A 16,815-nucleotide genomic window follows, 5' to 3' on the forward strand; every position below is an offset into this window, starting at 1 on the left:
AAATATTTTATGCATAAAATAATGGAACCACACAATAAGTTTCTTATCTGAAAGCACCTTGAGCCCTGTTAGGCTATTCAGTTCATATCTGAAAAATCCTTGGGGTTGTCTCCAAATATCTGTTGCCTTATAGATGCTGAAAGCAATGATTTATTCCTACAAAAATGAAAAGATAATGCAGATACTTACTTACATAAATGACTACACTTTACTTATTACCTAATTTACATAGCTGCCAATCTCACAAACAAGTGACGTACAACAAAATAGGTCTTCACCTTCTTCTTTTTCTTTTTTTTCTTTTTAAGAGGAGAGATTTAAAATCTCTTAAATCAACCCTGATTCTCCATAGATAGGCTGAGTTTTACTGGACAACAATATGGAAGTGGTTTTCCTGTGTCTTTCGGGATTTTTTTCCCCCCAATTTCTTATTCCAGCTTACAAATTAAGCATCCAAATCCAAGGGAATTCCACTCTTCCAAGCCATTGTGCTTAATTCCCAAGCCCAGATAGGTGCTGCAACTTGCTGCATGTTTCTTGATTAATTCTGCAATTCATAGGCAAGGGCAAAGAATAACAGAAGTCATCATCTGGGAGAATTGCTAAAGGTTATGAACATCATCTGGACTTAATTTTTAACTTCTGTTAATCACCTGTCAACACACTTTGATTCCTCACTCATGTGTCTATTTCTCTTTTGTCTATTTTAAAACATTTAAAACGCTAGCAAGGAAGTTGAGGAATGGGCTACCTTCCTGTTTACATTGTGCTCAGAAAAACAGGTAAATTAATATTGTATTTTGCCATTTTGAATTACACCAAAAGTATATGTTATTAAAATACCATATCTAATGTTTCTGGAGAGGCAGAAAAAGCTGAAGTGTTAATTTTCATTTGCCTTCATCCTTTTTCAACCATATTCTAGTTCACAAGGAAATGTGGAATGCACAGCAAATGGGATTTTTACTAGCAAATGTTGCCAAAAGCTTTAATAAGGCAATCAGATTACCGAAGCAGGTTTCAAATTATTAGCTCAAGAAATGTCACTTTTACAAACAACATTGTCAACTTTTGAAGTTGATAATGATGAGCTCATTCTTTTTTATTTGCCTTCATTAAAGACAAGTTTACTTAATGTTCTTCCTCCTTAGTTAAGAATGTGAATCAATTTTCCTCCACCCTATTTACATTTTGCTTTTACTGTGTAAAATTTTCTGTGAGAAAAGTGGGCTTCTTAATCTCCTGAATGTTGACAAGATAATATCTACATAATTCTTGATTTTTACTTGGGATCCAAGTCCAATTTTAAAAGACAGGATTACAACCCATCAAATATAAAACAGTCTTGTACTGTATTTATTTAAAAGATTTATATGGACATCCATCTTTGCTATTGGAGAAAAAAATAATTACGGTATATCTTAAGCAACTCTGGGTAGCTCACAACAATGAAAGCAATAATTATAAAACAATCAAAGGTAACAACTATGAAACAATCATAATCAATCATAAAAACAATAACACAATAAATTTGTGTTATACAGAACAATAAATTGTGTTATACATAAAAGCATGAACTAAATAATATAAGAAGAATATATAGGTGGCTATTGTTTAAATTTCACAACCTTCTTAAGTGCTAGATAAAGTTTTGATTTGCCTAAACCTAATCATCAATCTTACATGTTATGAACAATCATAAAACTGATTAAGACTAGTGAGTCTTTGCTAGTAAGGGGAAATTTTTGTTTCTTTTATGTTTGCTTATAAACCACATTTGCACAAGTGCTCTGGGTGGCATACAATTTAAAATAACATACAATGTGGCCAAAAAAAAAAAAAAGGTGAAAACCCAAGAACTAACATGTTAAAGTGTTAATCAATTTCCCTGGGAAAGAGCTGAATCTTCAATGAAAGGGCAGAACACCTGGGACTATTGTAGCCTTGCAACACAATCCTTGCATTGTTTCCAGAAAAGCACCAAGGCAGAAAAAGGCTTATCTGATCAGCCACAATGACCCCTGTCACAAAATGTTTAATAGCAAGAGCTCATAGATAAATAGTGCAATTTTATATCCCAAAGTAATGCCTCTTCACCTAGAAAAGACAATTTGGACATTTTCAACACAGCAAAACATTTGACGATTAAATTACAATGAATACAATAAAACAAGCAAGTAGTACTTTGCTAACTTTTGCATAACTTTCTGAAGATACTTGCCACCCTAGATGGATGTAATGTAATGTGGATTCTAATTATGGGCATCTGCAGTTTCAAAGAAAGAATATAGCAATGTATTTATAACACAGGTTATACACTGCCCATTTTTGTGGGTCTCAAGTAATTTGTAAATTGGTTAAAAATATAAGGAAACGTATAAAATAAACAGGAACAAGTAACAACGAATAATCTGCCTAAAAGATATCCTGCATACCACTTGTCCTCAAATGCTTGCAGAAACATGTCTTCAGCTGTTATGATAAACAATTGTTACGATTTATGTAAAAGTATATAAAGTTTGTTGCCTAAATTTTGAATCAGAAACTGACAGTCAGAAGTCGGTCCAAATCTGTCCCAGCCTGTCTTGATGACTTGGATACTACCTCTATCACCAAAAAGGATCAGTGTCTTGGCACTAAATATGAAGTAAGTGTTTAATTTTATAGACTTTTATAAACGTATCCACTTTAATTGCAAGCCCAGTTATTTAATATAAAGGGACAAGATATTAAAAGGTCCAGAAATACTGTCTCTTAAGAAATTTGATTTCATTCTTCATTCTTTCTCCCAATAGTTTTATTTATTTATTTATTTATATGCCGCCCTTCTCCGGAGACTCAGGGCGGCTTACAATGCGCTAAGCAATAGCCTTCATCCTTTTGTATATTTATACAAAGTCAGCTTATTGCCCCCACAACTGGGTCCTCAATAGTTACTCTTATATTCCCACTAAGCACAATTAGTCATTATTAGCTTGTTTTAGGAGTTTTGGGAGTGATTTACTCGATCAGACTTTCTTCCATTCTTATGATAACTCTAGATATTTATGATTTTTTTAATTCAATACTTGAGGTGGCATGAAAATAAAGCAAGGACTGCATATCTGTTCCAGAGGTGGTATTCAGCAGGTTCTGACCAGTTCTGGAAAACCGGTAGTGTAAATTTCGAGTAGTTCGGAGAACCGTTAAATACCACCTCTGACTGTCCCCGCCCCCATCTATTCTCTGCCTCCCGAGTCCCAGCTGATCATGAGGAAATGGGGATTTTGCATTCCGCTGGTGTGGGGTGGGAATGGAGATTTTACAGTATCCTTCCCCTGCCACACCCACCATGCCAAGCCCACCATGCCATGCCATGCCACGTCCACCAAGCCACACCTCAGAACCGGCAGTAAAAAAATGTGAATCCCATCACTGATCTTTTCTTTCAACAATTTTTTTTTCTTATCTGAGACCAGCCAAAATCATCAACTGGGTAGCATCCCAAGCATGCTGGCTGGAAAATCCTGGAAGTTCCAAATATGCAATTTTTAAGGTCCCCAAGATTGAGAAACATTGCTTTCAGAAAAAATTCCCATCTCTTCTTCCACATTATGCTCAATATTAACAGAATGTCTTGGCTATGCCATTGACAAATATTTCCTTAGTGATAAAGCATAGGTTTTTTTTTTTAATTTATCCTTTTCTTCTTCAACAATTGTAACATATTAAAAGGAAATTAAAGCAAAAATGTCTGTTTATATTAAGATTTTTAGCTATCACTGTTAATTAAGCACTTTGAAATAAAGCCATTTAGTGATTAATTATTTTCTTTGGGACATAGGACATAGCAGCATCAGCTTATAAAAAAAGGCCTAACTCAGACCCTAGTTGTCAAGAAATCCAGAAAGATTTACATATTTATGAGTCACCAAGAAAACTCCTACAACGCCTGGTGAGTTCAAAAACTGATACTGGATATGTTGTACATCCGGATTATCTGAAATATTTGTTAATAATATTTCATTATTTGCAATAAGGGAAATAATTTCACAAGCTATCTTCCTTCCTTCCTTCCTTCCTTCCTTCCTTCCTTCCTTCCTTCCTTCCTTCCTTCCTTCCTTCCATCCTTCCTTCCATCCTTCCTTCCTATCTACCTAGCTACCTACCAACCAACCAATTGTTACTCTAATTCTGATTCTTTTTACCCTTGTGAAGCTCCAAATATGCTGATGTTTGACAGTTAGTATTGATGAATGAATGATTAGTAAAATAATGCAGTATGCAGATGTTTTACCTTTTGGTCAGACTATCTATACAAAATAAATGTGTATGGGATCTATGCATTAGCTTGATAATGTTCAGTAGGTATCTGAGCATTTTACATGTACTGTCTTTTAAAATTATATCAACAGCTCTTATTACTGTACTTAATAGACAAATATGTACCAAAAGCAGAGAGGGGTTTTAATTTGGCTTTGTTTTCCCACCATTTAATATATAAATATATTTTAATCAGTGACCTCATTTTCTGAACTTCATTTCTGATTTTCTAATAAGAATGCTCACTGTTTTGTGCTGGGGGGTTTTCTTTCTTTTGTAGCTAACATTTATTTATTTGAGAATAACATTCTCAAATGTTATTGAATAAAGAATAATTAAATTATTTTTTTAGAGGGAACTGACAAATATTCCTGTTGAAGGACAGGAAGAAAAAGACAAAGAAGAATATTATGCTTCTCCAACAAGTCTTTTAGCTCAGGTAAGCAGAATGGCATGCTCTCCTGTGTTATTGATTAGGCTAGCCATGGAGTATGCACAATAAAGATGTTTGCATAAATAAATACAACATTTAATATTTATCCACACATTCATTATTTATGTAATTATTTGTATGCTGCTTAACCAATTTAGGAGGGTTATAATCATAAGTGATAAACATCTGAAGACCTTCATCCTATTTTATAATGCCCCAATTTGTCTTCTCCTGTTGTCACCAATTGGAATAATCAACTCCAGAAAATTTTGAACCATTATAACACAATGCTCCATATCACCAACTCTTATGAGTAGTCCAAAATAATGTTTTGATTAATTTTGGTGAATGCAGCTAAGATCTAAGAGAACAAAACAGTCTCTCTCTCGCTCTCTCTCCTTCCCTCTTTCCTGCCTCCCCCCCCCACACACACTTGTCTGTGGTCTCCTTTAGCATCTCAAATGTAGATTTTTACTCCCCAATGTAGCTTATGTTAATACATGGATACATCTTCCATCTATGTTGAAGATGATCCCAGATAATTTATTAAATTTAAGCATTACCTGCACCATAAATGAGAAAAAAAATACCTGCGCCATAAATGAGAAAAAAAATAGGACTGTTTTTCTTTGTCACTCATTTGTCATCTGAAGGGCAATTCCATAGAGAGCAACTGTGATATACAGTATATATAATGCTGATTCATTAGGGACTACTTTGAGAAAATTTTTTGATTTTAAACCCTATTCTAAGATTTTCAGCAGTCCCTGATATTTTTTTAGAAACTAAATTGATTACTAAGCAATTACTATTTTATTTTGCTTCACTACTAAGAAACAGTTTTAGCTTTAGCCAGATAGAGTGTATCAATATTCCCACAATAGCAGAATCCAAATCTAGAAACTGTTAAATTTAGTTGATGACACTTGTATATAAACAGTGTATAAGACATGCATTTATTATTTTACATCATTTATTTTCAAAGTTGGATGAGGTGATTGATGGATTTAATACTCTGGGAGAATCTTGCATCCCAGACAATGAAAAGCTCAGTAGCACTAAAGAATACATGTCCATGAAAGATTTGTAAGTATACTAGCAATAAGATGTTTCTCTCCTGAAACAAATATTACACATTTCTTTTACAACTTTCTTCCCATGTGTGTAGCAAACTCAAAGTTAACAATAAGTGCAATAGTTTAAAAGTTCTCCTGATTATGCATGTTGCAGGTAAGGACACCAGAATTGGCTTCAAAACCAGAATGGCAATCGATGACAGAAAGTCAAATCCTTTTTTTGTTGTAGCCTCTATATAGTAGTTCTACTGGAAGTGCTTGGTTCCTGTTGTCCCCTATATGGACAATACAGTTGTTTCAGATTTAGAACAACTTGGTGCAGCCAGCTGTGGATGGCCAGCTAGGTGCAGCTACCTTGCCAATACCAAGTTGCTTCTGCCAACTCACTGTCACCAGGTTGTTGCAGGACAACAACATGGGCCTTTCACTGTGGAGGAAACTCGTTGGTGGTGCCCAGATGGAGAGCCGGACAGGCAGGCAAGCAAATGAGTGAGCAGATGGTCAGAGTGCACAGTGGCAGCAGCAGTGGTGAAGGGATGTGAAAATGGGAAGCCCCCAGCTGCCACCACCATTATGTGCTCTGTACACCTACTCATCTGCCCGGCCACCTGGCTCTCCTCACTGACTCGCCTGCCCACTCACCCGGTTCCATCCAGACATTCACAGCAAGTTGTCCCAGGTGCCCACAGTAAATTACCTGCAGTAAATTACCCATATTGAGTTGTCCTGTAACGATTTGGCAGCAGTGAGTTGGCAGAAGCTACTTGGTGGTGGTAAGGGAGTTGCCGGGAGCTGGCTGCCCTCAGTTATTCATGCCGAGATGTCCCATTCTGGTCTTTTCTCCCTATAAAAAATGGCACAAAGCACTTCCTTCTGGGTTCTCTTCTTGTGCTGAAATAAATCCCCCACCGTGCTCAGAAATATTTTGAATGAATTGCTCTCTATTGCTTAATTGCTCGTTGCAAATAATCAGGAGAGGGAAGAGAATGAGAATTCTGAAAGTATGAGGGCTGGGGAGATAGGTCAAAGATTTGGACGAGGAAGAAGGAGATTAGGACTGTAGGGGGAAATTCCATGGTTCAGCTTAGGCTCCTGTGTTCCTCTTGCACATTCTTTCTATTTTAAATTAATCTTTACTACATCAGAAAATGTACAATCAGTCTTGCTGATATTACAATTCTATTTCAAAAGGACTATCTGTATGTAAACATTTGATTAACTATATATCCTGAATTCAAAGTGACATAAGATTGGAGATCAGTACCAAAAGTAAAATCTAACTTCTGATATTAATACTAGCACAGTCAGAATGATGCTAATTATTACTAATAATTCTAATTGCATATTGATCACATATTTAACTCATAATCAATAAGTTTCTAAAGAAGTATACTGCTATTCTGTTTCTGCACTAGTTACACACTTTGTTTCCTTTTGCTATGCCTGTATATGAGACAATTGTAAATAACACAGTAGCCAAATTCAAACGTCACATCAAATCAGAGTTAAATCCAATCAATGGATTTCAGGCAGGCTTGTTTTAAACAATCTGTATTTAATGCTGACTACATATTGTTGATAGAATGACATAACAAGTTGTGCTTAAGCAAAACCTGCTAATAAAATAGTCTAAGTTTTTCCTTATGGCCAATCAAGAAAAGAAGTATGTGACCTTGAGGTTTGCTGTATGGTGTAACATAGTATTTAAAGTTTATTAATAACAATATTTGAAGTAAGTAATGGAAGTTACCAGGAGTCAACATTGACTTAAAGGCTGTCCAAATATGGAATCACCCATAATTATTTGAGCTAGAACAAGAAGCAAATAAAATTCTGGATCCCTAAATATGTGAAGGCCCAGAAAAAGAAAAATTCATTAAGACTTTTCAAATTTGGGGAAAAAAAAATCAGAAAGCAGAATAATGCAATATAAGTAAGTTTATTTCCAAACACTTCAGTGTACTACTTTAATGTAGTTTCAATATATGTCAGAAGTCTGACTTTAGAAATTCATTACTTATGGCCATGAGGTCAATGAGCAAACTATCACATTTTTAAGCTAAACTTTACCCAAATTATCCTAAATTTATTCTTAATTTTACATGATCTGCTTTCATTCAAGTGTTGCTCTTCAGTTGATTGTCCAGAGGTTAAGAGTTTTGAGGACCTGAATGTCTTTTAAGGTTAATATAATCTGTCCCTCAGGATTCCAGAAATGGTGAAAAATAAAATAAAGCCAAAAGATGTCAATAAGGAATTAGTGATCCTTCCCCAAAATCAGATGGATATACAAGTGGCAGAAAATAGTGAACACAAACCAAAGCTGTTACCAAGAATATTGGGGAAAACACCCAAACTCTTCTTTTTATCAGTGGTTCAATTGTCCATTATTCTCAGGTAAGAATTTCTTCTGAATACATCCATTTCCTTCATGACTGTAAAATGTTGAGATCTAAAAGGAAACCTTTTTTTTTATTATTTGATTTATATGCCGCCCTTCTCCGGAGACTCACGGCGGCTTACGATGCGCTAAGCAATAGCCTTCATCCTTTTGTATATTTATACAAAGTCAGCTTATTGCCCCTACAACTGGGTTCCTCAATTTACCTACCTTAGAAAGGATGGAAGGCTGAGTCAATCTTGAGCCTGGCGAGATTCAAACCTGCAGTAATTGCAGGCAGCTGGTCTTAATAACAGGGTGCTTTAGACCACTGTACTACCAAGGCTCTTGTCAAATTGTTCCAATTCTAAATGGATAAACATCACATTGGTAGCTAATAAACAAAATTTTTAAGTTAGCATGTTGTTCCATTATGTGAATCAGGAAGTAATGTTTAACTATATCTCTCCATCATCTTATTCAATGAATTCACCAAAGCATAAATTTGCTCCTTTATTTACCTATTAAGAGAAATAGAGGAGAAATAAAATGGGTCAATTTTTCCTTCTTACTGAATGCCTTTTCTTTGGTTGTGACATGTAATTGTATATCTGTATTTGGTTTGACACTGTCAAATTGACAGCATCCTGTACTCCTGCCATATCCAAGAGGAGAAAGAGATATTAATGCTGTTTGGAATTTGGAAAGATAGGATTTTAAATAAAAATATGGGAGCGGGTGGAAATCCAACTATATGCAAAATTAAAGGACTATTGAAATCTGTTTGCTGCAGATTTGAACCATATCTGGCTGGATATTTCCCAGTCCAATCTAGTCTCTTACTATTGCTTACAGTATATGTTTCTCTATCTTAAGAATGAGCATGAATAGCAATAGCTTGAAATGGTATATGTTGTGATCAGACAGCTCTAAATATTGTATTTCATCCTCTCTTTCAGTAAAATCACAGATGATAACCAGTTGGAGCAGGTGGATATTCTCCTTCCCCAGAATAATCTTATTTCCTACTTAACACTTGTAAAAGCTTCTGGATGCATATGGTAAAGTCTTTTATTTATATTTTATAAATTATTTATTGCATTTGTTATTTAAACTTCTAAAAAACAATCAGCTGAATTGTTTTGGGAGACAGGAATGTGTTAACTACTTGCGTTCTTAAAATGAATCAGCCAACTAAATGATCAAATTCAAATTAGTTTTTCAACAAATATTACATTGAGGGGACTTTGATAAGACTCCTGCTGCCTTAACTAAATATGTTGCTTTATCATAATTAATATGCTGTCAAGCCAAAATAAATGCATGGGTTATTTTTAGTAATGCCATCTTCTCATCACCAAATATTCTTTCACAAGAGACAGCTCCAACTAATTAATGTGCAGTTGGTTAACTATTAAAAATAGCAAAGTCACTTTTGGTGACTTTTGGAGTCCAACTTTTGGTGAATTCATGGACAAATCCACACTGCTGCTTTTTGGCAGTATTGTGGAAACTGTTTATGACTGCCATTTTTCAAGGTATTTTTCCCTCAACTTCTCAGTCATACAGGATTGGTATTCCTTTGAGATTTCTTTTCCACAATCCAGCCTAATTTAATTTGCAAGTCCAGAAAAGGCTAGTCAGGTACTCATCGTCTGTTGAGATTTTAATTTCATTAACTAAAGTCAATTAATTTGATTAGATAGTTCCAACATTACAAAAAATCTTTCAGGTCTTTCTGTAGAGTTTTGCCAAAGAACCTTATAAAATTCTTTTTAAAGTTATAAAGTAGCTCTTTTCATTTTAATTATTTAATTAGTTCTTAATTCTTTTAATTTGAACTGCTGTTTATAAGTTAATTTTATGGCCTTTATTTTTTTAAAATGTTAAGATTTCATGCTTTTTAACATTGTTATTTATTACACTTATCGTACACTAGTCTAGCCATAGATTCTAAGTCTCTCAAAGGGGAAAAATAGACAAATTTTATAAGAAGCAAAGGAATACAGCTTGAAATGAAAAGGATTTGTAGATATGATCTCAGACTGATTATATACCTGCAGCAAATTATGGCAAGATGAATTTAATTAATCAACAGGGCATCATTATTCCTTTAAGAAGAATTGAAACAAAGTGAAATAGATTCATAAAAAGAGCTCCCCCTTTCCTGAAAACAAAGATAAACACTGTCTGGAAACTAAATCCTGCCAAAAGACATTGGAATACTGGAATGTTTATCTTTGGAAAATGAAGACTTTTTCATGGAGCTGTTATGTAGATAATTAAGACATGGAAATTAAAATGTATAACTTTAAGCATCAAGACTATGCACTCAATTCTTGTGCTGAAAAGAAATTGCAGGATTAAAGATGTATGCAGTTGCATTCTCTTTCATAGTTATCATAAGGTCTCCAGCTACCATTTGGTGGATCTTAGAAAACTATAATAGATTTCACAGATCTTTCTAACAATCAAAAAGTAACTTGGAAAACATGTGAAAACAGTTGTTCAAATGCAAAAACATTTCCCTTTAAATTCTGAAGACAATGCATAGTAAATAGTTTTTGTATTTATATCTCATAGCGTCAGAATTGATACTAGTAAAAGGAAATTGAGGAGTTTGCCTCAGGGAGAACAAACATATGAAGAGACCAAATTGGTGGACCAAAGAGCTGTACAATCCAGGCTGCCTGGATTGCATTGTTGCTCTTGAATATTTTATGATCAGTATTAAAGTAAATTCAACTGGCAGAAAATAATGCCAGAAGCCTAATATGGGGTTGGTCATTATTCCCGCAATAGACACCCAGGATAAAATTAAAAAAAAAAAAAAACCTGGCAAGTTTTTAAAGTTCTACTGCCTTGGTAAACCACAAGGTGTCACACTTTCTCTACCACAATCTTTCTCCAAATTATGAAAACATTAAGTAACAGGTTTTCTTTGTTGCATTGCTTGCTTAACTTCATCAAAAGTAGGAGGCTGTGGGAAAAATGTATTAATAAAACTATCAAGATCCTACAACTTTAGATTCTAATCATTCATAGCCTGCCATGCTACACCTGATTAATAACTAATAATGTATAGGTCATTCATTTATTTATTTGTTAAATTTATTTGCTGCCTATCTTGCCATAGGGATGCTCTAGACAGCTTACAATAATAAAAAGGAAGAAAATGAAAGGGGTGTAAACAGAACAGAAATAAAACAATAAAGAAATAAAATAAGCAATGGAAAAGCACACAAGAATGCATCAATATGATAACAAAAAAGATGGACGGATGGAGAGCAGAGCAGAGTGGTGGTGGTGGTGGTGGAGTCTGCCATCAGTCTAGCAGCCACTTTCAGATATCAGTGAATAACAAAATAAATAGGAAATTTGATTAGCTACAAACAAAATGGCTAGCTTCTAGTATCACATGTTTTATCTATTTTCTTTTCTTTTCAAACCAAATGGGAAATTGTATGTTTCATATTGAAGGCTTGGACATTGAAGAATATCCCTTTTCCCACCCACTTTGTGGTGTTGACAGGCAAAGAGCCCTATCAGTATCAATCACTGGCCCATCATATCAGGGACTGGCAAAAGGAGGAAGGATCCAAAAAATAAAATGGAAAGGAGATTAATAATATCCAAAGCTCTCCATTAGGATTGTGGTAGAATAACATGTATTAAGAACAGAAAAAGGAAGTTGTTATAAAGAAATCGAAAGTGACCCTGCATTGACTTTCTTGGATATAAAAACTAGGAAAGGAAAAACACTATCAGACCTTCAATCACTATTTCTCAGCCTCAGGAACTTACAGTACATGGACTTCAATTCCCAGAATTCCCCCAGCCAGCATTTAACCTGGCCTCTATCAATATAGTAGAATTTAAGTATTTCTTGAGGAACATGTTTCATAACTTGGTCTATCTCATAGAGTTAATATGAGGTTTAATACCTGATACTCTTTATAGTAATTCAGAAAGGTATGTCTGATTTTTTAATTAATTAATTGATATAAAATAGAAATCAACTTCTGGGTCCATAATCATTTTAAATCTTTGCATAATAGATCTTCTGTTTGTTCTTGGACTGACTTCTCTTAATAACGCATACACACACACACACCTGTGCACGCACATACATGCGCGCGCGTACACACACGCACAAAAGCAAATGCTGCTCCCAGTTCATTCATTGAGCATCAAGTTCTCTTTTCTGCTGCTAATTTTTGGAACCTATTGAAGTATAGTGTCCTGCAAGATATTAAGATCACAATAGGGTTGGTATATGACTGTATAATAGCTTGGTGTGGAATATTTTAATATAGTAATAGCCTTCCACTCCTCAGTTTCAGACAATTTTACTTTTAATTAATTGCTCTTCCTGGTCCTAATAAATAAACAGTTCTCAGAATCATTCAATTTTCTAACGTTTTTAATGCCAGCCTGACAGATGTGCTGGGCAATGAAAATTCAACATGATCAGATCCCACCAACTTCAGCAAAAATTGCCAACAGTAAAGGAATGCACCCTTAAAACTGTGGTCTAAAGTGATTTTCTCTGTTCATTTCCAGATCAGGTTAATAAGAAATCTAAAATGTCTGATGTTTGTCCCTTCTCTAATTTACTGCAGCATTTCTCAGTGGAAAGACCCATATCGTTTAGGATGCATATTTCATCAAGGAGATTATATAGTGGCTGTGAATGACTTGCAAATCAAAGATATGGATGAAATCTTTTGGTTCATAAGTAGATCCACAAGAAAGGAGGTAAGAAATAGCAATTGATGTAAAGCTTAGCCCTAAGCAATAAAAAGATTTTTATGCAAAATTATCATTAGATATTTTGCCCAATCTATCCACTTATAAATTGCTAATCCACAATTAAAAATATCAAGCCAGATGGTAAATGATCAAGTATCACCCATCTCTCCCCATTCACCTCCCCAGCTTGGTTTCATTAGCCATAGGGTCCCTTTTAAATTTAAGCCTGATCTTAGAAATAAAGTGACAATGAACAAGCATAGTAAAAACTAAAAGGGTTTCTTTTTTTGTCAAACTAGTTCCTTTCAATAACTTAAATCTTTTTAAATACCACCACTATTATCAGCAACAACACATAAACTGGTTATGTGAAATATCCAGAATATTCTAACTCCTGGTGAGGAGGATCAGCAAACTGAAATTTGTTGTTTTTTAAAACTAGAAATAAATCTCTAGACGCAGGGCTGGCCTACAATTTGTTTCTGTTTGTAGCAAGAAACAAGCTAACATTCCTTTCTATCTCCCGTCATCCCACAAGTTGTACGTTAAATTTATCACCATTTTAAAATCACTCTGATAGAGAATTAAACCCATTGTTAGGGCAGTGGTAATTCCTGGCTTTTTCATCTACTTTTCTGTGTCTTAACATTGAAATACTTGCTGAAATTATTCATTTCAGGACTTTGTTGCCAATATATTTTTCATGGACTCCATCAAGATGCTAATGATACACAACTTCATAAAACTGTCTGGCAAGAAAATTCATTGCTGTTGCAGGCTTAAATCATCAGAATTGTATACATTTCTCATCTCCAGTGTTTATTATAGAAATGCATGCTGATTGGATCTGAAAAATTGTTTATTATCTTACCCCAAAAGTACAAGATAAACTGTAAGATATAACACTAGAATTCTTACTTTTTTTAACACCATTCTTACTTTTTTCGCCCCCAAGGTAAAACTGACAATAAATCGAGTCCCAAATTCAGAGATTTTGCATGCTCCAGGATGCAAGTGTCCATAATGGCATGAAAGAACAGTGTAAGTATATCATAAGACTATATCTTTTTTATGTACTTAGCAATCAGCCAGGGCACAATCATATTTTCTTTGTTATGGTTTCACTGGCTTGTTATCCTATCTGTAGAAGGAAATCAATGAAAAGATGAGTTCAGTGACAATTGTTCAGTTCACCCATCTGCCAAGTCGATCTCTGCAAGTTCATTCTTCTTCTCAGTTCATTGTTTTCGGTGACAATATTTTAAATGATTAAACAAATAATAGAGCCAGGTTAAATATTACATAATTTTCCCAACTTAGCATAATAACAAGAAGTTAACTGTATGAAGATTTGCAGGGAACTGAAAAAATAAAAACAGAAACAAATTTGGGAAGATATGGTTTTGCTCTAATCTCATGGATGTAGCTTCCCAAACCACCATTATTTGATTATAAACATGTAGGAAGGATTCATCTTTTTTTACCTTTATTTCTTCTGATTATAGACACTAAAAGTTACAGGTGTCAAAACTGTTCAATCATTTCACTTTGTTATATAAAACTGGACCATAATGTTCTTAGATTCCTTTCTCATTTTTCTCTTACTGAGGTTCTTCCATCTTATTTCTGTTTGATAATTTAAAGAGACTTGCTTATATATATATATATATATAAGCTTTTTCTTTTTTGTAGGCTTTTATGTGCATATTCTTTCTAGAATATGCACATAAAAGCTAGAATTCTAGCTTTCTAGCTAGAATTCTAGCTTACGTAGGTAAAACCTGGCTAGAAAGAATATGCATATATATATCAGGTCTTTAGGTATCCTGCTATCTTTGTGAATGAAATGATGATCCTGGTTATTACAAATCAATGAAATAAAATGAATGGAAAGTGAAAGAATTTGCAGCTGAACATTAGGGAAATCAGTATTTTATATATATAGTTATCATTTCTACTTATATTTTAATAATTAACTGAGTTTCTAATAACTAATAGCAGTCAAAATAGCATTGATGAACAATAGGATATCTTACCAAAGTTTAAATGAAGAACATACAGTAGCTGCTGAGACATTCAGCACAATCTATGATAGGGACTAAATATAATATAAACTATAGCAAATCTGATACCGTGTTTCCCCGAAAATAAAACCCTGTCTTATATTTTTTTGAACCCCGAAATAAGTGCTTGGGCTTATTTTCGGGGAGGTCTTATTATTTTGGGGCGTGTGGAACAAGATGGGGCTCCTCTTGCCGTCTTACCTGATTTCCAGCTCTGCATTTAAATATTTTCGGGGAGGGCTTATTTTTGGGGGGTGACTTATTTGGCGCATACAGTTAGGCTTATTATCAGGGGATGTCTTATTTTCAGGGAAACGGTACATATCAACATCCATTTTAAAATAGAAAGTTGGTTCTCAATAATACTAGGCTGTGGTACTAAATTAAATTTATCTTTGATTGTGCCATTAAATTCAGTAGAGTTTAAAAACAATCAAGGATTAAAATGTTTTTTTTTTTTTGCTGACATTTCCTATAACAAGAGTGATCCTACTTAACGAAGTGTTTCTTCTCCAAAATAAAATAATCACAGATTTTATTTAATTGTATTAAATTAGGTTCAAACAAAAATCAATTTCCGTCATTCAAGATAGTCAGATATATTTGGATTTTACTGGAAAAAACATTAAAATTCCATGTTGGTTCTGATAAGAAATTAATATAACAATACTTGTTTAAAAAATACAGGAAAAATATTTTGAAGAAAATAACTTTTAAACAGTTAAAAAACATTTGGGGACTTTTGAAAAATTATTAAAATAATACAATTAACTAGGTGGAATATGAACAGCTAACATATTTGTTATGTTCCTTGTTTGAACATGATACCTTAGCAGTGTCTGATATTAAGAATGAGTAAGTGTATTGAAGCTTTTATAAAAACAAAAACAATAATACAATACAAACTTTTAAAATATTAAAGACATAAATTTAGACAATATGCAAAAACATACTGAATAAGGAACTTGAATAGTCCATATTGCAAAATTGATGGTCTTGAATACTAAGAAATGTTAAGTGTGTCATTTAATTCACCTAATTCTTTTTCAGGTATATTGGATACTTCAACAGAGCTTCAGAAAAGTTTACCTTTTTATGTTGCAGATAAACGTTCTTGTAAGAGGTTCTTGTAATAAAATTAAGGTTAAAAGATCTCCATGTATTATTAATTATATTCTAAAAATCTGGAATTATTTTAATTTATAATGATCTTTAGGTAAATTGTGCCTAAGACTGCTGCCCAAACGGTCATTATATACAGTATGTCATGTGTCTCCAGTGTTGCAATGAAATATGATGGTTCTTGGCATTTGAATTGGTTTTGTGTTGATCAAAAGATAAGAATAAGATCAAGTATGCTTGATATGGTATAGGATTAATTCATGGTTTAAAAACTGAACTGTAACCATGTGTACAGATATAATATCAGTTTTATATCAGAGAAACATATGCAAGGTTAATTCTACAGTGTATGTTGTACAATGGCTTTCCCTTATTTTTACTGTTTACTTTCTTCTAGAATTAAAAGTTTTGTTCTCACATGTCATTATTTATACCGTTTATAAACACAATAAAATTTATTTTTAAAAAGAAATATAAATCCACAGATAATTTTGTCATTCTTCATGTTCCTTTTTACTGTTTTTCCCAAATTTGTAAGCTATGCTTTAGGATGAGCATTGCTTCATTATAGCCAGAGATGTTCAGGAGAAAATAACAGACAAATTGACACATGGCATTCCAAGTATTAATCTGACAAAATTTGGATTCTACAAACCAGAAGGCACTTCATTAACAATTCGGTCAAAT

At 33.7% G+C, this 16,815-nt stretch overlaps 1 protein-coding gene across 2 annotated transcripts in view; it reads left to right on the top strand.

Annotated features, from left to right (window-relative positions):
- PLEKHS1 (pleckstrin homology domain containing S1) overlaps positions 1 to 16,606 on the top strand; it is a 32,086-nt gene extending 15,480 nt beyond the window's left edge. For both annotated transcript variants that reach the window (XM_034440161.3, XM_034440160.3), the window contains 10 exons: positions 728 to 782; positions 2,543 to 2,647; positions 3,824 to 3,934; positions 4,655 to 4,741; positions 5,721 to 5,821; positions 8,017 to 8,208; positions 9,151 to 9,252; positions 12,814 to 12,949; positions 13,899 to 13,984; positions 16,057 to 16,606. In XM_034440161.3, the coding sequence (XP_034296052.2) occupies positions 728 to 782; positions 2,543 to 2,647; positions 3,824 to 3,934; positions 4,655 to 4,741; positions 5,721 to 5,821; positions 8,017 to 8,208; positions 9,151 to 9,252; positions 12,814 to 12,949; positions 13,899 to 13,967 (958 nt within the window). In that variant the 3' untranslated portion in view covers positions 13,968 to 13,984; positions 16,057 to 16,606. The remainder of the gene's footprint in view (positions 1 to 727; positions 783 to 2,542; positions 2,648 to 3,823; positions 3,935 to 4,654; positions 4,742 to 5,720; positions 5,822 to 8,016; positions 8,209 to 9,150; positions 9,253 to 12,813; positions 12,950 to 13,898; positions 13,985 to 16,056) is intronic.
- Positions 16,607 to 16,815: the final 209 nt, after the last annotated feature.

This window comes from Pantherophis guttatus, chromosome 6 (assembly GCF_059756535.1).
Source record: "Pantherophis guttatus breed Tessera chromosome 6, ASM5975653v1, whole genome shotgun sequence".
NCBI lineage: Eukaryota > Metazoa > Chordata > Lepidosauria > Squamata > Colubridae > Pantherophis > Pantherophis guttatus.